We start from the raw sequence: 18,191 nt of genomic DNA, 5'->3' as shown, positions 1-18,191 counted from the left end.
CACGTGTGCACATCAACGTCCGATCCAGATCCAGATCCAGATTGCGATTGACACGGCCCGCTCCGGCTGAAGGCAGTTTGACATTGATTAAACGGCCCCTCTTTGCATGCCATACGTACGTATGTACACAGATGAGTTAGTTGCCTTTTGGTGTCTACACTAAGTGCTTATGATTGACGCGACAAGGGTACCTGCATTTCTACTCTAGTCCGAGCTGCCTACTCTTTGGCAATCCAGAAAACAAAAATTCCCCTTGACTGGTTGCACGTCACCCGTAGAATGCCGCAAGGCAAACGCGTTTTTTTTGGCTTTTTTGATGCAGGTCCTTCAGGAGATGTGCCTTTTCTCCGATGACATGCCGAGACAAGACAAGGAAAAAGAAAGCACCATCGGCTTCGCTGGGCAGAACCACCTCTTTTTTTGTTTCTTTCTCTTTGGAACTACGACAAGCTGTCCTCCACGCTTTGATGCAACAGACAATGCTAAGCTTGGTACTCAACTCAGCTTCCCGCACAGATGATACGCTACCTGACACGAATTGATCGCGTTGCCATTCTGGTATCCGGTCTGGCTTTTTCTGCCGGCATTCACGACCCTGAAGAGACCGTTCCAGCCTTGTTCTTTTCGTCCCTTGCTTTTCCCTCCAGCTGGTTCGGCGACAGCGGCCACTCGTAGTGGTTGGTGCGGCACATTTTTCGGCATGGATCAAGGCGTTTTTCCAGACATGTAGTATCATTGCAGGGTGAAAGAACCAAGCAGGTTTCTGAGAGGTCTTGCTGCTGGCGGCATTGGACCGCCGTCCAGCTTACAAACTAGGTCTAGACTAGGCCTCCACCTGCATGACATCCTCAGACTGCTCGCTATCGAAATAAGCTTGGAGCTCCTGAAGTTGATCGCTCTTCAGGGCACGCCTCTCTTCCACGCTAAGCTGCTTGGAGAACCCGCCACCGGCGAGCTGAAATTTGCGCAGCTGTCTCTTTTGAACGGCCTTTGGGGATGGATCATGGTCAGCAATTTTCCTCTTGTATATAAAGAGCTCCCCGCAACGGTCGATGCGTCTCGAGGCAAATTGACGGATTCATACCTGCTCTATAGACTTTTCCATTGCATATCGCACAATTGTGACTTTTCTCGACTGGTCCAGACGGAGGAGCCGGCCGATGGCTTGCTTCTCGGCCGCCGGGTTCCACTGTGGCTCGAGAATGTGGACCCTGTTTGCCACCGTCAGGCCGTTCAACCTATAGGACCATGCACTGTTAGGCCTCCAGCAGCCTCGGCCAAGGTCATTTAGGGGGTGGGAAAATGCACGTACCCGACGGCGCCGGTGGAGAAGGTAATCAGCAGGACGGTACAGGCCTGGCGAGTTTGGAAGTTCAAGAGGATGTTGCTTCGCTTCTTGGGCGAAGCGCTTCCGTCTACTCGAAGATACTTTACGCCGGAAGCCTCCAGCGCGCTGCCCACAATGTCCAGTGACTTTTTCCAGAATGAAAAGACGACGCTGTAGACGTGTTAGTGATGTGTTTGGCCAGCAAGATATATGCATGTGTCAGTGTCCAACATACCATTTGTCGGTGAGGGAATGGTCCCTCACATCTTTCACAAGCGCCGTGATCTTTGAGGGATATTGTCGCAAACGACCACCTGCCGGCGTTTGAAGACCCAGTTGCGGTTCGCTTGGCTCAATGTTTTCGTCAAACACGTTCTCGCTGCCATGTTTGCCATTGCATAGGGGGCATGCAAAAACCTGTCCCTCAACCTGCCCGCTGCGATACTGCTGCACACACTCACTGCAGACCAGATGCCAGCACCTCGTCAAAGTCGCGACACTCTGGCCCACGTCCGTGCCGCAGTTGTCGTCTCCGACTGTACTTGGACCCAGCGCGATGATGCCGACAGAGCAGTAGTAGCACATTGCCTCACCTCTCTGTTGCATGAAGCTGAGCATCTCATCCGGCAGACTCTTTGAGGACTTTTCCCCTGCCTTGTTCCCGCGGGTCATGAACCCAGCCAAGTCCAAGGCTTTGGCCGTTGCACCATTGTTGCAAAAGATGCGGAGCCGGAGCAGTGCCTCCATGACGGTATGATGGTCGCCGTCAGCCGAGGAAGTGCTGGTCCTCTTGCCGCTGATGGCGATGGCACGCTTGCAGGCAAGCTCCAAAGCGTGGTACTGCTCTCGTTCCCTGGGAGTAAACTCTGGCTTGCGGTATTCGTACACTTGTCCCTGGGACAGTGGCATGATGTCCTTGTTGCGACGCAGGCAGATATTGGATAGTATCAGCCCAAGGTTGGTAAAGGCCCCCTGCGGATGAGCCTTGTCACGTTGCAGCTTGCCGACATATCGCCTGAAGGTCGCCGGCTCGGAGAAGATGGGCATTTTGAGGAACCTGATCAGGGCCCCGAGGTCGTCTAGTGAGTTCTGAATCGGCGTTCCGGTCAGGCACCATCGGATGTGCGAAGAAATGGAGTGTACCGCGTTAAACTGCTTGGATCCCCAGTTGCGAACCAAGTGTGCTACAGGTGTGCAACAAAGCCCGTGTCAAAGCCTATCCTAATTGCAATCTTGCACAAGATACAAGAGAACTTGCCTTCATCCAGAACCAGCCGGAACCAATTGATCCTGTGGATAATGCTGTTGGCGCCACGGCGATCCGCCATGATTGTGCCATAAGTTGTGAGAACTACATCTTGCTGGTTGATTGTGCCGACAAGATCGCGTCTCCCCGAGGCATGATATTTGACGTAGCGGACTGACCTGGGGTAGAAATGCCTTGGATAACAACCTGTCAGCAGCCCCTCTAGATTTCTGTGTTGCAAAAAAGTACATACCGTTCGATTTCGTTTGCCCATGTGTTAAGGAGAACTTGATCGGGTTATCAGCCTTCTGAATAACATTCAACAAGGTTCGAGTTTCGTGCTGCTTACGCTCGCTGGGAACTACTACCAGGGTGGCTCTGGAAGCGATTGCTGGGGTCTTGCTTCTTGCGGCGAACTCAGAGGCACGATCAAGTGTCGAGACGATTGCCGCCAAAGTCGTAAATGTTTTTCCAAGGCCCATGTCGTCGGCTAATATGCCTCCTTTAAAGTCCTTTGCATTCTTGCTCTTTGCGCCAGTGATGGCATGCTGGTAGCTACAGCCATGTCACGCTCGTGATTAGTTCACGGGTTGAAAAACATTCGCTCCTCCATCTCTCATTAGTGTCCAGAACATACCACAACTCTCCTGATGGAAGGATGCTCATTTCCCATAGCTTCGAGTCATTCTGACCGGGTGTATGCTCCTCCCTTTGCAGTATCCAGCCCACTGCTTCGTTTTGATGGCTGAAATGGGCAGAGTCAATACCAATTTATTGCAACAAGGTCTCGTAGGGCCGAAAAAGTACCTGAATAGTTTAGAAATTATGCGCGAGTCACTGCCAGCCGATGCAGTGATAGGTTTTGCAGGGAGGAGTTCAAGAAAGCTGTCAATGTTCTGGATCAATTCGTTGAGCTGTGTGCTCGAGCCGTCGGGCATTGCTTGGGCAATCAGCTCTTCGTCTTCATCTTGTTCAAGTCCATATGAAAGTTGCCTCTCCACATCCAGTGAGGTTTCTAATGCATCGAATGTGAGCGTAGAGGGCAGTTTCAGGGACTGAGGGTTCTCGTAGGGGTAAGGACACAACTGCTGATGCGGCTCCTGAAGATAATATCGGCGACTCCCGAGATCGACCGCCACACTATCGCCGGAACTTCTGGGGCCGAAAAGCACCAGGTCGATCTTGATGATGAGTCCCTTTTTGAGTTTGGTCGAATCTTTCGCCTCGGCCATGCAAGAGACCCACTCGGATGCCAACACCCAGGCGAATATGCCGCATGTTGGTGTCCTCGTTACGCAAGACGACAAGACGTTGAATGCGCTGTTGTGGAGCACACCGACGGCCCGCCCATCTTTGTAAATGAGGCCATGAGTTCACTCCAGCTGCAGTATCACTGCTAAGAAGTTGACACCGTCAAGGTTCTCAGCAACCCTGTTCTCAGTGGAAGGCCATTTAATTTGTATCTCAATGCCCGGGAGCTGTTGTAAACACGGTCATTTACTTGGAGTGCTTCGATGGGGAAGTGAAAGCACCCACCATTCCAAAGCATATATTATCTTGGCCAGTTTCGGTTCCGCAACTGCTGTGCGAAGCTGCTGCAAAGGTGTCATAGGCAGTCGGGGAGTGATTTGTATGGTTGTTGATCAAGGATGCATCCAGTTGCGTAGCCTCCCTTTGGGGTCCCTGCTGTGCAAAGGATGCACCATCCACCGCCGCCCAGACGTTCCGTGGTTCCAAATCTGCGGTAGCCCCAAAATTGATGTTTGTCGCAAGGCGCTTGCTTGAGTGACAATCACTGTCGCCCTGGGAGCTTTCAGCTCTACGCTTTGGACTCTCGATGCTGAATTGATTCATTTTGCACAATCAGGAGTGACCGATGCCATTTGCTGTCTGGCAGGTTTGAAGAATAGTATGGGTAACTGGTCGCTGATGCAAATATTTTGTCATTAGGCTCGCTCTCTAGCTTACGGAAGCGGGCATGCACGTCCAGGTGGGCAGGTGCTCTGGGGGTGTGGCTGTGCATTCAGCTCTTAGCTTCTTATGCAGCCAAGGTCGCACAAAACCATTTTGCACAGGAGGGTTCGAATACCATTGGTCGCAGTTGCCCGAGGGCAGATTCTTCCAAGTGGCAGTGCAATAGTACCATGCTACCAAAGGTAAAAAAAAAAAAAAAAAAAAAAAAAAAGGATTCACAGAAGAGGTCAGGCTGCCGCAGCATCGAATTCACTCACCGCTGTCCCTATCCTCTAATCGTCTGCCACTACACCCAGACTTGTTCAATCAAGCTTTTTTATCTATCGTTATCTGCAAAAAGTGATACTCGCCGGAATTTCTGATATTCCCACAATGGATGCCGAGTTCAGACGCGTCCACGACACGTTCAAGGCAAATTTGACTGCAGGAGAACTCGACTACTTTCGAGGCAGCGGACTTGAACATGTCCAAATAGCGCTCCAACGAATTCAGAAAGAGCAGGAGGGCAAGAGGCAACTGCTCTATCTCAACAGAATCGACCCATACCTCAAGACAATGATCGAGTACGGAAAGGTCGTCGAGGTCTTTCTCAACGTCAGCGAGATTTTGGCCTTTGTATGGGTATGCTTGCAGAAGCAGTTCTCCTCATTCTGAGTCATAAAATAAATAAGGATTCGGATCGCAACTGATATTTACTAATCTTCACCCATAGGGGCCTCTGAAATTTCTCCTCATGGTAATTTTGAATCAGGCCTTCCCCTTATAACAAACACTGAACCCAAATTCAAGGAAAATGTTCTCAAGCTAATAATTATAATCCATTTCCATAGATCACTTCGAACTTTTCCGATGCCTTCAACTCGCTTTTAGACACTTACCAGGAGATAGGGGAACAAATTCCTCTTCTGGAGTCCTTCAAGACGCTGTTCCAGGATTCGGTCAATACCCACATGAGACAGCTGCTCGTACTCATCTACGAAGACATACTACGATTTCAGTTGTTAGCTTTGCGGTATTTTCGCAAGAAGAGTGAGAGATGGCGACCCTTCTGAAGAGTTTGCGTCTTTTTCTAAATGACTCGAGCAATGAAACTAACGTCCTAGTCCAGTGTGGAAGCAGCTCTTTGTCGCGAGCTGGGGAGGCTTCAAGTCAGAAATAAAGCTATTGAAAGACAATCTGGGTCGGCACAGGCGACTCATCGAAAGTCGAGCGTCTCTCACCCAGTTCGAAGAGGTGCTCAACATTCGAGCGAATGCCGAAAAATACTTCAAGGAACTGAAAGATGGAGAGAACCGGCGTCGCAGAGAAGTCGTTTTCCGCTGGCTGTCCAGCGCAGACGTCGAGGCAGTTCATGAGCAACGTGTAGACGCCAGGGCTTGGAGCTCGCAATCATGCAGTTGGCTTCTCCAGGAGCAGCTGTTTCAGCATTGGTTCGATCCCATGTATTGCCAGACTCCGCTACTTTGGCTCAATGGCAAGCCGGGCTCAGGTAAATATATCCTTTTTACCCATCAACCTCCAGCACAAAAGGGTCCAGGTACTTAGCACTCATCAATCTTACAGGCAAATCTGTGCTGGCTTCTCTCATCATTGAAGAAGCCAGGAAGCTCCCAGACATTTCTGTGGCCTTTTTTTACTGCAACGAGAGCGACCCGGCAACAAGAGATTTTGTCGCCATTGCACGCTCAATCTTGGCCCAGCTTCTCGCCCAAGATGACTCCCTTCTCCTACACCTCGAGCACAGAATGTCGACTCCGACTGGGAAAGCACCACAGGCTGTACTCTCAGACATGAAGCTTGCCAAAGAATTGCTCACTGTCGCTCTCAGGAGCCGGAAAACGTATATCATCCTAGATGGCATTGACGAATGTGACAGAAACCAGCGCAAAGAAATATGTCGCTGGTACAGAGAGGTGGTTGAGGGGCTGCCTCGTCTCAAGTATGACGAGATCCGATGCCTTTTTATCAGCCAGGATGATGGAGTCGGCCGAAAAGACCTTTCGTCGCTTTCAACACTGAGACTCACTCCGGAAAGCAATTTAGAGGACATCAAGGCTTTCTCCAAGCATTGGCAAGGCCAGATCGAGCGTCGGTTCGACTCGGTCAAGAAACACAATCTGGACTTCACAGAGATTGTCGCTGCAAGATCCCAGGGGATGTTCATCTTTGCCCGCTGTGTCTTTGAAGAGCTGTATAATCAGCCGTCGGGGCAGGCAGTGTTGGATGAGTGGAGAGAGGACCGCTTTCCGAAAGATCTCGAAGATTTGTCAGTTTCCAGATTCCTTTTCTACTCTCCGTCTCGATTCGTACCAAACTAACTCTTCAACTTGTAGATACGAGCGGATACTTTTGCGAATCATTGGTACGGGAACCGCAAACCAGCAGGACGCGTCGAAAAAACTTCTTTCTTGGATTGCCGTCGCCCGAAGGCCTCTGAGATGGTATGAGATTCAGGCATCATACTCCATAAACCTCGACGACGAGACAATCAACACCGAAGAGGGTCGCCTACGAGGTACTGCCAAGGACCATTGCGCATCCTTTGTTGATGTGCGCGCAGACCAGACAGTGTCGTTTGTGCACGGGACTGTCAAGAGTAGTAGTAGTAGTAGTAGTATTATTTAACGCCGGGCTCGGCCCGGCTCATTAGCCGGCCGTTAGCAACCTCCCGAGGGGTATCTCGGCGCGCTTTTCTATTTTCTCTATTTACACAGCGGAAAACAAGGGCATAGAAGCGAATCGAGCCTGACCGGGTTCGTGCCCGGTCCTGCTTACAGGTTTGTTCACTGACGCGACCCCGTGCCTTCAGGCGCACGGAGGATTCGTCTGACGGCAGTTGACGGCTCTTCATCGAGAGGGGCCTGTGTCCAAACAGCGGAGCTGTCGGTCGTTTGTAGCCATGGAGACGAAGTTCCCAACAAGTGTGGGCTCGACGGCACAGGCGGGTGGTTGTTGTCGATAGCCAGCCGGGTTATCCTTGCCACGGGTAAGCGGGGAGGAGGTGGAGGGAGCAGGATTCGAACCTACGTTACTCAAGTAACAGCCATGGCGCTTAACCACTGCGCCATTCCCCCCACGGGACTGTCAAGAGGTAAGTTCTGGAGCGTCCTGCAATATTTCTGTTACCTGCTGTCCAAGTTCAGTCGGAGTAATGCCACTTGAGGTTTCTAGAGCTGATGAACGTTTCACTTGTCCTAGATTCCTCATGAGCCACAGTGCATTCGACCCAGCTCGAATCGAACTGGATCTTTGCCTGTGCAGCATGGCGTACCTCAACTTCCCAGGCATGGATCCCCATCGTGACGACCAAGAGCTTAGCAATTCTCTCCTGGCTGGAGGATACGCATTCTATGAATACGCTGTCGCCAGCTGGGTGTGGCATCTGACCGCATGGCTCCAGGGAGGAAATTACGGTGAGGATGACATGACTGATCTGGAAGAGGTGGCAACATCCTTTCTGGACCAGCACCACCGTCAGAACGCCCCCAAGTTTCCCATTTCAACAGGGATGCACATGCTTTTGAAGCCTATCGCCCACTTCCAGTCCTTTGAATCTCTGGCTCAGGCCATCATTTGGTCAAGGAAACAGTTCACCATCTCAGAGGCCAACAATGACCACAACAATTCCGTGCTCGACTTTCCAGATATCACGAGCAATATCAGAAGGGTCCTCGAGCGGATCCGAGCTCAGGCCTCGATGGAAAAGCTGGAGCTCTATTATGGCAAGAACTTGTTCAAGTGCAGCAAGCTATACTGCCCGCACTTTTACGATGGCTTCGCATCGCAGGCGCCGCGGGACGCACATCACGACCGGCACAATCAGACATTTGCTTGTAGCGAGGCAGGATGCCACAGGCAAACCTTTGCGTTCGTGTCAAACCGAGAACTTGAACTTCATATGATGGAGGAGCATGGCAAGGGCATGACTGACTTTCCGGATGTCTCTGATCCAAATGAAGAACAAGCGAGGGTAAATGACAGGCGGAAGCACCCTGCCACCTTCCAATGTCACATCTGTCCCAGGCGATTCACTCGGGCATATAATTTACGATCTCACTCGAGGACTCATACGAACTACCGGCCATTTGTATGCACCGTCTGCGGCAAGGCGTTTTCCAGGCAGAATGATCGGAAGGTCCATGAAAGGATCCATTCGAGGGTAAAATAGAAATGGGAAGCTGTGTAGCGTCTATTTTGAAGGCCCTAGATGTTCATTCGCTATCGCTATCGCAGCCCGGCGCGGCCTGTATCAGGCCGTTTCTAGAAGAAGAACAGTAGAATTTTGGGAACAAAAGTACAAGCAATTCTGCGACCTCGGAGGGTTTGTCTTGACACTTGGTGGCCGCTTTCCAGGCAGCACTAGTGCAGCATACTCCCGAGATAGCAAAAGCATATACGGGAGTTCGTCCTCTTGATATGTGTAGAAATACAAAAGAATTATAGCCACAGCACAGAGCAGAGTCCATGTAAGTTCCGCAACAAACCAACTGCTTGGAGCAATTATCTACCTAAGCGCCTATATAAGGACCAATCAGGTGGTCAAAATACCTCAAGGATGGGTAGGGTATCTACCATAACGTAGATTCAAGCATTGCTGACAACCTATTTAGGCAAGTTCGATTTGGCATTTGGCGTCCGCCAAATGTGCCAAACGTGCTCGGAAAAAGTTTGACGTTCCACTTTGTTCGAAATGTTATTGGTGAAACTAAATATCACTAGGCCCGTCACTCTTTGCACAGGAAAAATCTTGGGTCGAAAAAGTTTGACGCTCCGTTTTCTTCGAAATGTTATTGGTGCAATTTGAACTTCCCTGCCTGCACAGGAGACAATTTCGGTTGAGAAAAGCTTGACTTTCCATATTATTCGAAATATTATTGGTCAAACCAAGCATGCCTAAGCCCCTTGGCAAACCTAGGTTCTTACACAGGAAAAGTCTTGGGTCGAAAAAGTTTGACGCTCCAGTTTATTCGGAACATTATTGGTTGGATACTATGTTAAGGGTTGCGGCTATATTTCACAACAACAAATCGGTCAACTCACAACCAGGTGGGTATCTTTACAGTGTAAATAACGCCGCCACATCAACACGCAAAACCACCCATCGTCGACCACAGTCAAAAGTACCGGCAGCCAAAATAGCAATACCGGCGACGACAATGCACTAACCCTTAATCCTTTGGCAGCCTCCTTTTTCTCGTCTTTGTTTCCATATTCTCCACAACCTCCCCGTTCCGGCCTCCAGGACCAGTGCCAGCCTTTCTGTTTCCTTGCGGAGGCAATCGACCCCTTGCAGAAGTTGCAGCAAGCCCGTCATTCACAGCCCCGACGCCAAACGCACGCTCTTTCGATCGCAAGCTATCCGAACACTCCTGCACAGCCAGCGGCCACGTCGGCAGCTTCGCCACGTCGGCAGCTCGACGAGAGGTTGCGGAACAGCTCCTCGCCGTACGCGAAAGCCGCCCCGCGCCCTGCATCGGGCCCTCCTGCGGCCGTCCGCCAAACGTCATCACCATGTGTTTTGGGTAGTTGAAGGGCGGAGAGGACGGGGCTGCGAAGAAGCCGGCCGGGAGCGGGTCGAGGACGACGTGGCTCGTCACCGCGCCCTGCTTGACGTTGGGGCGTCGGCTGGAAATACTCGGCAGCGGGGGGCCCGGACACCGAAACAGCACCGCGCCGGCGACGTAGGTGCCCGCTGTCGCCGCCCGGCATTGTCCGGCATCGAGCCTCTTCGCGCTTTTGCGTCCTGCACGTGGCTTGGAACCGCGTGAGCAGCGCGCTCCGTCTCGGTCAGCTGATATTTTGATGACGGGCCAGGTATGCAATCCCGTTTGATATTCCAAAATGCCACCAAAGCGCGCATGTAGATCGATTCCTTTGAGGCGCGGCAGCCTCGCCATGCATTTGCGGGAAATCTGCTATATCAAACTACAACAAAATGCACATTGCCGATCAAATCAGGTATCAAACGCCCATTTTGGTCGTCTAGCCTGTCGTTGAACTACATGACCTCGTAAGTCGGCGACACCACGAGTAGGATATGTGCAAGCGCATGTTGCTATCTCCGTCCCAAACAGCCGCCCGCTCATCTTTTGGTACGGACTTGGGTTTCTGACTTTTGTGGTCTTTGTCCCTATTTCTTTCAGCTGTTTTGCTCTACTGCAGAGAACTTCAAGGATCTTGTTGCCCCTTCAAGTCCCGATCCGGAAGACCGTGGAGATCTGGCGACATGTCGCACACGCTTTTTATTTCTACGGCCCGTGATTGGCAGAGACAATCAAGTCGCAAGTCAACCTTGCGGTACTCGCGGCTGAAGGCATGCGATTATTTTGGGCCATGACCGTCTCCGTGGGCTACACGAATTTCCTCCTGCGTGATCGACACTCCGGGTCTTGACATCGGTGGTTGGTGAGGCTGCCATGACGGGGCTGCCGGTAGGGTCACGAGAGTAAGGAGCCCGATCGGAGCTTGTCATGCTGCTGGCATTGTAAGTTGATAATAAACACTCTTTTTAGTGAAATATGTAGAGAGGCTCCATTTGTTACCTATGCCTGGACAGCTCAATTCATTTGCGGCCGCTTGCAGTTCAAGAACTCCCTCAATTGCACATGGGGACGAGTTAATGATGGCTTCATGCTAGAGAGCAGATATTGTTGGTACGAATTTAGAGGATTCAGTGTATACAAATTAGGCCGGGGTTTTAAAAATATAGACACTGATTCTCAATTGCAAAATAGCCAACGATTCAGCAACCGGACATGTCCGCGAGGCCTGCCTCCGACAAATGGCGTATGATGAACAATATGCTAGTCATGTAACCTGGGGATGCCTAGTTGATGGCAGACTCATCTTGTTATTTTATCAGCCCTTTTATTACAAGCCAAGCCTCCCTTTGTTCCCCATCATCTCATACTTCCAACAAGCACCTCTCAATATAACAACAAGCACCTCTCAATATAACAACAAGCACCTCTCAATATAATAACAAGCACGACAGCACAACAATGCATTACAAGCAGGTCTTGGTCATTTTCGCTTTGGCACAGGTTGCCATCGCTGCCCCAGGGAGAGGTCGACCGAGTCGACCCTCTCCCGGTCGAGGGGGCCCTCCCGGTCGAGGGGGCCCTCCCGCTCTTGACAGAAAACCCTCCACACTGGATGATTTCTTTATTGGTACAAGGCCGCCCCCAGGCCATCGAGACCACCACCCGCCAAAAAGCCTACACCTCCACCCCGAGTGCCGAATCCCCCTCTTGACAGAAACCCCTCCACACTGGATGATTTCTTTTTTGGTCCAAAACCCCCTTCTAAAACTGATGATGCCGGGAAACAGCGTACTAAAGGTATTGTTGCCAAACCCTGAACATTAAACAAAGCCAAAACTGTTCAATCACACGAAGAAGAAATATACTGACGGGATTCTTTTGCCGTGAACAGGAGGATTCAGGGATCGTTTTTCAAAGTTCACTGGCAAGCTCTTTGGAGGAGGTCGCTAATGTTATGAATTTGGGAATTGAGAAAACGGGCAAGTGGTGCTATTCTGCAAGGGGGGACACTAAGGGACAAAATGCCATTGAGAAAGGCTGGAAGCCCAACAGACTTATCTGAGTAAGTTGGCACCTATTCTTGGCTGTCGCATGAAATTACGTAATTTCTTTTTCTTTTTCTGCACTTATAAAGTTTTTTTATCTTCTTCTCTTTTGTTCAAACAATCCGTGAAAGGTCCAGCCGCTATTATATTACCTCTCAGTGTCGCAATCGGTCAAGAAATCAAACAGCAAAGCAAGCAGATTGCTTGGCTGACTCGCAAACCACCCCAAGGGGTACGTCACCCTGGTTTGACAACACCTCCTAGAGGCCTAGACCAGGGAGGCCGGTAACCGCAACCTGGGGGTTTGTTAGCATTTCTACTATGTAAACGTCAGCGCCCGCGGCTCTCTACCGATCGTCTTTCCAGACTGAAATGCGTGTTCTGCAGATCAGGTACCACAAACTGTCCACACCCTGCCATATGCGGGAACTTATCTCTAGCCCAGGACTGTCCGACACCCCATGAGGCGGGCAAAAAGCGCAGAACCGACGGACCAGCAAAGGAGGGTGCGATTGTGTCGCGGGTGGTCAGGCAAAAGTCTGCCCAAGATGTTTGAGTTGAGAGATAATAATGAATCTGAAAGAGATGTTATTCGTAGTCTTTGCCGTTCGGAGGCCGAAGGTGTTGAGAGTTTAGACTTTGATTGTTCAGAAGCATCTCGGCGTGGAACTAATTATCTGATGTGGCTTAAATCCAAGTGATGGCTAGGCTGTCCTGAGTCACTGTTAAAGATTTAATTAATGAAATTGACAAGCCTTTGAGTCGCTTCTATACGTGGCAGCATATTATAATAACTGCACTAATGGCCGAGTTTAAATTTAGAACTCAGCCCACTTAAAGCCCATTTACCACTCTCGCTTTATTATCAAGACCGTGTCGACTCTCATTTTGTTTAAACGTACAACCTATACACACTTCTCTCAGACTCTTCAAGTTCCACCATTGATCTCTCTTCCAATCACTTCACTTGGAATCACCTTTGCTCAATCCATATAGCCAGTTGCAAGGCCGTAACCATGCATCCAAAACAAATATACACCTTTTTTATTTTTGCAAGTCTCGGCATCGCCGCCCCTGTGTCGGAATCTGTGGACAAGCAACTTCCTCCGGGCCAAAAGTCCCATGCTCCGGCCGACGTCCCGACAGATGAACGTGGGCCACGTCGCCCAAGCCGAGGCGGCATTCGCTCAGACGGCATTCGCATAAGCGGCATTCACCCAGACGGCATCAAGATCTCCATAAACGACAACAACCTGGCTAACCCACGGAAGAATCACCGTGAGCGCTTTTCCCAAACAATGGTGCAGAGGTTGGATGGCGGGACACGTACGGTCAAGAGCGAGTACAGTAAGTCACAAGACGAGACCCCATGTTTGTTGAGTGATGTTGACATTTGAGCCTTCAATTGTCTCTAGGTACCAGTGTCAGTAGCGGGAATGGTTTGACTTGTTGCGACGGAGTTGAACCCTGTAGCTGCACGGGGAGCTTCTGCTGTAAGGGCTTTGGCGATTCTCGGCGGCGGACAAAGAAGAAGAGCAGGGAGCAGAAGGGAGACACCGAAATTTTCACAGAGCATGAAGTCTGGAACTGAAAATGACGCATGCAAACAAAAACCACGTCACGAGGCGCATTTGTAAAAGATTTCCAACCCTCTCCGCAGTTCTAGCCACCTCCTGTAGCCTACTCCTAGCCTTGTTTGCTTTGACAATAGTCCAACTTTTATTTCAATGAGATCTTCTCAAACGGTTTGGAGAGTTGTTTAATGCAGTGTATAATGTACAAAATTGAGAATACGTGCGCATGCGCAATAGTATTGCAATTTGGTAAAAGTTGGCCGCACTTTACTAACCATTAGACACGTCCCTTGCCAAAAGTTTACCTGCTTGGGTATAAAAGAGATGCTGTTTTCAGTGGAAATCTCAAAACAAAATATAACTGTGGACTCTTTCGCTTTGGACTCCATCGCATTGGCTCACGGGAATTACAGCAGAAAAAGCCCTTTGAACATTTTACGCTTTTTGTTTCCTGTTTCCTACACTATCCTACAGCCGCTAACACCGCCATTCACTCAAGACTCAGACTGGTTTTATTCAAATCAAAAGATGCGAGCGTTCATGGGAAACAGTCAGCTTTCAAACGTTTGATTTCGTGGTGCATACCTCGGCTAAAATTCTGGGCTTGAACGCTGTGTTTATTTTATTCTTTTCTTTTTTTTTCTCCTCTGTCGTATCTAGATATCATAATTGACACTTTGGCTCTGCTATATCAAGTGCTTATTTTGCTGCCGGATAGGCGAGACTCGGGATAGATGTATTGATTACAGAATCTGGCTTGGACCACTGAGTGCACGTTTCCGTTTCCTTTTTGTGCATTGTCGTCTCTGGATATTCTCACTCATGTTTTGACTCTATCGGATTGAACAATTATTTCACGAGGCCACATCGTTCTGTAATATCGACACAAGTCAACCCTACGATCTGCACCCCTAGGCCACCTCGGAGTGGACCATACCACCACACAACGCCAGAAAGGCCAGCATGAAGCTCGCTATGGCGAAACCCCCCTGCACGTCGTCCCGAACCACCGTCCAGGCCACGGCCGTGATCAGACAGGCCGCAAACCCAACGCAGCCGCAATAGAACAACGCCACCCAGTCCAGCCCCTCGTGGATCTGTAGACCCCAGCCCACCGAGCTGCCCGTGCGCTGGCACGCCTGGAGCCTCGAGAGCTTTTTGGGTATGCGCCGAAACAGCACGGGCAGCACCTCGGCGTGGTCCGGGTGCTCAAAGAGGTGCATCAGCAGGTTTGGCCCGACTGGGGGGTTCGATTCTGCCGGCTCGTAGAGGTAGTCCAGGAGGTTGGGCGGCATGCTTGGGCACTGTTGAATGTCTACGAGTTCGCTTTGGTAGACCTCGAACTGTTGGTAGAGGTCAGCATGGCCAAATGGGGTAAAGCGGTAGAGTGAAAGGAGACATGTGCAGCTCGGCTGAAACCACCCGGTCGAACCGTACCTTGACAAACTTCAACGACCGGACCTTTCTCAGTCTCGACCACGCCGTCGAACCTCTTCCCTGTCTGTAGTGGTGCCTGACGGCTTGGAAAAACTCTCTATCCGAGTTGATGGTGCAGGTTTCGGGCTGGAAGAGCTTGGCGCCGTGCCGCATAAACGGCACGCAGAAGAGGACAAATTTGTGCTGCACTGGGCCTTGTTGAATCCCAGGCAACGTGGGTGGGCACATACCCAGACGGCCATGGTCACTTGTTGCACCGGCCTGGTTGTGCCGGGGTAGTCTTGCCGTTCCCTTGGCGACAGATGTTGCGAGATTCGATAGGCCTCGGTAGAGATTTGAGACCGTCCAACTCGCCTTTCGAGGCGACGGAGAGGCCGTAACCTTGGACTTGTACCAAACGCTCCCCTCGCGTGGCAATCCAGCTTTTACGTATCTCGTAAAGGCGCCATAGTCCGAGATAGTATGGACAGACTCTGTGCCGCTAAGAGACTGAGGTGTCGGTGTCAGGTAGTCATCCACGATATTTCTTCCGCATTTCTTTTTTTCGAGTTGCGGCCATTGCCATGTCAGTAAACCACAGAGACCTCGGCAGCACCAAATCGATTTCAGAGACTCACACATCTCCAGCTGACTCTGGTCACAGCTGCGCCTGGCGGGACTCGAATCAAGTACTCCATTGTATTCTCAAGCCACATTCTGAGCCCCCGAAGAACCAGCATCGGCGCAGGCTCTTGCGGAGCCGAAGATATAAAATCCACCATTCTGGCTTGCAGCGTTCGCATTGCTGTTGATTCAAGCAGGATCTTGTCCACCTCCTCGTTTGTAAAGGCGGGTTCTTTGATCCCGTACTGGTTGGAGCCCTTGCGTCCCATCATGTCTTCCAGCCTGCCGCACCATTCGAGCAAGCTTTCATTCTCACATGGATTCCTGTGCGCTTCCAATATCGTATGCTCAATCACGTAGACCGACTCGGCCAAAATATTCTTGATGCGAGCCGACAAGTCGTCTTCTCCCTCGCCATCGAACTGGCTACGAAGGTCGTAGGAGAATTGCCGGACGAACTTTTCGATGCTCGCCTGCGTGAGGTCCGTAGACATGCATTTGCGTACAACCTGCGGCCATAGATGACGCAGCGGCTCGAGCTCAAGAAGGCGCCGGTAGATGTCGCGTGAGTCCAGCGGCCTCCTCGCAGCAGGCACCGCGGAATCCCCCTTCTGAGGGTGGCGCGATTTGGCGCTGGAACTGTCCACATCTCCCTCTGCATCGCATGAGATGTCATGCTCCAAATTCTCATTTGAAGTGCCTATCGGCTTTCTTTCTGCAACATGCCTCCCATGTCTTCCATCACGGCCCGCATAAGGATCTGGAAAATCTGAGCCGTCTGAATTCGAGTATGTTTGATTATAGAGTCGTTGTGAGTGATTGGCGCACGCGTTGCCTACGTACTTGGTTTGCTGCCGGATGGTGTGGCCACGCCGACCGTACTGGGGGCATCTATCTACCGCGTGTTGGTAGTATAAGCACCGACAGCTGTTGTAAAGCTCCGTGACTTGAAAACACATTTTGCTTTTTTTCTTTTCGTCGAGACAACAGTTGGATGCTTTGATGGAGTCGCCGTGAGAGCTGGCTATCAAGACCCTCCCACCAAAACATGAGTTGAAATGTTTGATGCTAAGCACAGTTTGAAGCTGATTCTGGGCAAAATCCGCATCAGAAGGAGCCGTTGGTAGTGAGGGGGTCGTGCGGGGTTCACTTGAACGCCTGGTGTATAAAAGGAAGGCTGATTGGTTGCACCGTTATCGAGGTCAGGCTGGCTGACAGTGGACGACCTAGGAAGCACAACAGGATCCTGAATGTGCCAAGAAAACGTGGCGTAGAAGCATATGGTAGGCGTAGCAAAGGACAAGGGTATTCTACTTGATTCAAAATTTGTGTAGAATTTTCTTGAGTATCCTAGTTGGCCATGTAGATATAGATATCCCTGGGTATAGTTCGAAACAGCAAGTAGTCAGGTTGGAATGAGGCACACAGCAAGCATGAAGGAAAATAGTTTTGGTTTTGAGATGCTGGCAATATTCCCGGCAAACTCGATCTGAGCTTCGGATATGAGCTCACCCAATGAGAAATGTGCACGCAAAAGACCCGTATGTTACATAATGCTCGATGTATACCACCCAACCAGACGCCATCCAAAAAGACAAAACTCGATCCAAAGTACAACAAGACAAAAGAAAAAAGAACCCACCAACATCACCTGCTCGAGCCGGCCTCAAACAACATCAGTACCACCCATACCGGCATGCCCCGGCGCGAAATCCTTCCTCGTGCCGTGCTGACCATGGTGCCCAGCAGCCGGCGGCGGGGCGTCGACGCCAGCTCCCCAGCCATAACCGGGCGGCATGGTCGACGAGGCGTCGCTGTGCCTGCCGCCGGGGCCAAACACGCCCTTGTTGGTGGCGGCGGCACTGTCGGCGCGGCGCTTGTTGCGGCGGTGCACGAGCATGCAGACGGCGACGAGGCTGCCGATCAGGACCAGGGCGCCGATCACGATGCCGACGATGGCGCCGATGCCGATGACCCGGGCGCCGGTCTGCACGGTGCTGCGTGTCTCGTTGTAGTCGTCTCGAAAGCCCGAGTCGCCTGGCATGGGGCGGCTGTCGCGGGGGGAGAGGTGGGCGAGGGGGTTGACGGGGGTGTACATTTTGTGGATTTTTGTTTGGTCGTCTTGTTTCTCTGTTGCTCTGTGAATATTGACTGAGCTTGTTGCGATTCAGGGGTAAGGACTTGGATGAGGTGGATGCTGGAAAAGATGGACCAAAGAGGATCCAGCAGGGCTGAGCTGCCTCGTCAACTTATACACCATTTTACTTTGCTATTACATGCTTACATTCCACTGAATTCGATGGGAATGGCCACCCATTGCAAAGTATAAAAACTGCCGCAACGCCTCGAACGAGTAGCGTGTCGATCGTATCGGCGCAGAGGACAGCTATGACGAACCTTTTTCTAAAGGACATGCCTTTCAATGGCCGAACCGATTTTCGA

The 18,191-nt window shown here is 51.0% G+C and overlaps 10 protein-coding genes and 1 pseudogene across 11 annotated transcripts; 6 read left to right on the top strand and 5 right to left on the bottom strand.

The window, feature by feature from the left end:
- Positions 1-143: 143 nt before the first annotated feature.
- Positions 144-4,499, bottom strand: MGG_11047 (DNA repair and recombination protein RAD5C). Its single transcript, XM_003713284.1, has 10 exons — positions 4,110-4,499; positions 3,381-4,051; positions 3,211-3,318; positions 2,923-3,128; positions 2,827-2,860; positions 2,586-2,767; positions 1,563-2,511; positions 1,313-1,498; positions 1,085-1,238; positions 144-988 (listed from the first exon to the last, which is right to left on the bottom strand). The coding sequence occupies exons 2-10, from the start codon at positions 3,803-3,805 to the stop codon at positions 824-826; spliced, it is 2,409 nt and encodes an 802-aa protein (XP_003713332.1). The 5' UTR covers positions 3,806-4,051; positions 4,110-4,499; the 3' UTR covers positions 144-823.
- A 603-nt stretch (positions 4,500-5,102) lies between these two features.
- Positions 5,103-5,599, top strand: MGG_15510 (uncharacterized protein; the record flags this gene model as incomplete). Its single annotated transcript, XM_003713283.1, has 2 exons — positions 5,103-5,168; positions 5,378-5,599. The coding sequence occupies 2 exons, from the start codon at positions 5,103-5,105 to the stop codon at positions 5,597-5,599; spliced, it is 288 nt and encodes a 95-aa protein (XP_003713331.1).
- Positions 5,600-5,651: 52 nt separating this feature from the next.
- On the top strand, positions 5,652-7,623 carry MGG_15509 (uncharacterized protein). Its single transcript, XM_003713282.1, has 3 exons — positions 5,652-6,036; positions 6,111-6,813; positions 6,881-7,623. Exons 1-3 carry the CDS (start codon positions 5,988-5,990, stop codon positions 7,170-7,172), a joined length of 1,044 nt encoding a protein of 347 aa, XP_003713330.1. The 5' UTR covers positions 5,652-5,987; the 3' UTR covers positions 7,173-7,623.
- MGG_20002 lies at positions 7,550-7,621 on the bottom strand (annotated as a pseudogene). The gene has a single exon. The product of its transcript is annotated as a tRNA-OTHER (tRNA).
- Positions 7,624-7,743: 120 nt separating the features above from the next.
- MGG_15508 (uncharacterized protein) lies at positions 7,744-8,869 on the top strand. Its single transcript, XM_003713281.1, has one exon. It carries the CDS (start codon positions 7,753-7,755, stop codon positions 8,713-8,715), a length of 963 nt encoding a protein of 320 aa, XP_003713329.1. The 5' UTR covers positions 7,744-7,752; the 3' UTR covers positions 8,716-8,869.
- A 1,033-nt stretch (positions 8,870-9,902) lies between these two features.
- MGG_14091 (uncharacterized protein) lies at positions 9,903-10,256 on the bottom strand (the record flags this gene model as incomplete). Its single annotated transcript, XM_003713280.1, has 1 exon — positions 9,903-10,256. The coding sequence occupies one exon, from the start codon at positions 10,254-10,256 to the stop codon at positions 9,903-9,905; it is 354 nt and encodes a 117-aa protein (XP_003713328.1).
- Positions 10,257-11,548: 1,292 nt separating this feature from the next.
- MGG_15507 (uncharacterized protein) lies at positions 11,549-12,040 on the top strand (the record flags this gene model as incomplete). Its single annotated transcript, XM_003713279.1, has 2 exons — positions 11,549-11,717; positions 11,982-12,040. 2 exons carry the CDS (start codon positions 11,549-11,551, stop codon positions 12,038-12,040), a joined length of 228 nt encoding a protein of 75 aa, XP_003713327.1.
- A 71-nt stretch (positions 12,041-12,111) lies between these two features.
- On the top strand, positions 12,112-12,691 carry MGG_15506 (uncharacterized protein; the record flags this gene model as incomplete). The annotated part of the gene is made up of 3 exons (XM_003713278.1): positions 12,112-12,152; positions 12,295-12,367; positions 12,581-12,691. The coding sequence occupies 3 exons, from the start codon at positions 12,112-12,114 to the stop codon at positions 12,689-12,691; spliced, it is 225 nt and encodes a 74-aa protein (XP_003713326.1).
- A 460-nt stretch (positions 12,692-13,151) lies between these two features.
- On the top strand, positions 13,152-13,726 carry MGG_14093 (uncharacterized protein; the record flags this gene model as incomplete). Its single annotated transcript, XM_003713277.1, has 2 exons — positions 13,152-13,482; positions 13,551-13,726. The coding sequence occupies 2 exons, from the start codon at positions 13,152-13,154 to the stop codon at positions 13,724-13,726; spliced, it is 507 nt and encodes a 168-aa protein (XP_003713325.1).
- A 700-nt stretch (positions 13,727-14,426) lies between these two features.
- Positions 14,427-16,827, bottom strand: MGG_15408 (uncharacterized protein). Its single transcript, XM_003713276.1, has 3 exons — positions 15,764-16,827; positions 15,147-15,683; positions 14,427-15,052 (listed from the first exon to the last, which is right to left on the bottom strand). Exons 1-3 carry the CDS (start codon positions 16,706-16,708, stop codon positions 14,621-14,623), a joined length of 1,914 nt encoding a protein of 637 aa, XP_003713324.1. The 5' UTR covers positions 16,709-16,827; the 3' UTR covers positions 14,427-14,620.
- A 360-nt stretch (positions 16,828-17,187) lies between these two features.
- Positions 17,188-18,022, bottom strand: MGG_15409 (uncharacterized protein). The gene has a single exon (XM_003713275.1). The coding sequence runs from the start codon at positions 17,845-17,847 to the stop codon at positions 17,416-17,418; it is 432 nt and encodes a 143-aa protein (XP_003713323.1). The 5' UTR covers positions 17,848-18,022; the 3' UTR covers positions 17,188-17,415.
- Positions 18,023-18,191: the final 169 nt, after the last annotated feature.

Source organism: Pyricularia oryzae, chromosome 2 (genome assembly GCF_000002495.2).
Source record: "Pyricularia oryzae 70-15 chromosome 2, whole genome shotgun sequence".
Taxonomy (NCBI): domain Eukaryota; kingdom Fungi; phylum Ascomycota; class Sordariomycetes; order Magnaporthales; family Pyriculariaceae; genus Pyricularia; species Pyricularia oryzae.
Note: the sequence above shows the minus strand (reverse complement) of the source record. Positions and strands in the feature narration are given on the sequence as shown.

What these genes read in the sequence shown, in the direction of transcription:
- MGG_11047 (XM_003713284.1), bottom strand. Translation starts at nt 3,805, where the DNA reads ATGGCCGAGGCGAAAGATTCGACCAAACTCAAAAAGGGACTCATCATC. An exon ending in ATAATTTCTAAACTATTCAG is followed by an intron (nt 3,319 to 3,380) that starts GTACTTTTTCGG and finishes TGCCCATTTCAG; the next exon opens with CCATCAAAACGAAGCAGTGG. An exon ending in TGGGCAAACGAAATCGAACG is followed by an intron (nt 2,768 to 2,826) that starts GTATGTACTTTT and finishes TTGTTATCCAAG; the next exon opens with GCATTTCTACCCCAGGTCAG.
- MGG_15509 (XM_003713282.1), top strand. Translation starts at nt 5,988, where the DNA reads ATGTATTGCCAGACTCCGCTACTTTGGCTCAATGGCAAGCCGGGCTCA. An exon ending in CAATGGCAAGCCGGGCTCAG is followed by an intron (nt 6,037 to 6,110) that starts GTAAATATATCC and finishes TCAATCTTACAG; the next exon opens with GCAAATCTGTGCTGGCTTCT. An exon ending in CCGAAAGATCTCGAAGATTT is followed by an intron (nt 6,814 to 6,880) that starts GTCAGTTTCCAG and finishes TTCAACTTGTAG; the next exon opens with ATACGAGCGGATACTTTTGC.
- MGG_15508 (XM_003713281.1), top strand. Translation starts at nt 7,753, where the DNA reads ATGAGCCACAGTGCATTCGACCCAGCTCGAATCGAACTGGATCTTTGC.
- MGG_15408 (XM_003713276.1), bottom strand. Translation starts at nt 16,708, where the DNA reads ATGTGTTTTCAAGTCACGGAGCTTTACAACAGCTGTCGGTGCTTATAC. An exon ending in CCAGAGTCAGCTGGAGATGT is followed by an intron (nt 15,684 to 15,763) that starts GTGAGTCTCTGA and finishes CTCGAAAAAAAG; the next exon opens with AAATGCGGAAGAAATATCGT. An exon ending in GGTCGTTGAAGTTTGTCAAG is followed by an intron (nt 15,053 to 15,146) that starts GTACGGTTCGAC and finishes CTCTACCAACAG; the next exon opens with TTCGAGGTCTACCAAAGCGA.
- MGG_15409 (XM_003713275.1), bottom strand. Translation starts at nt 17,847, where the DNA reads ATGTACACCCCCGTCAACCCCCTCGCCCACCTCTCCCCCCGCGACAGC.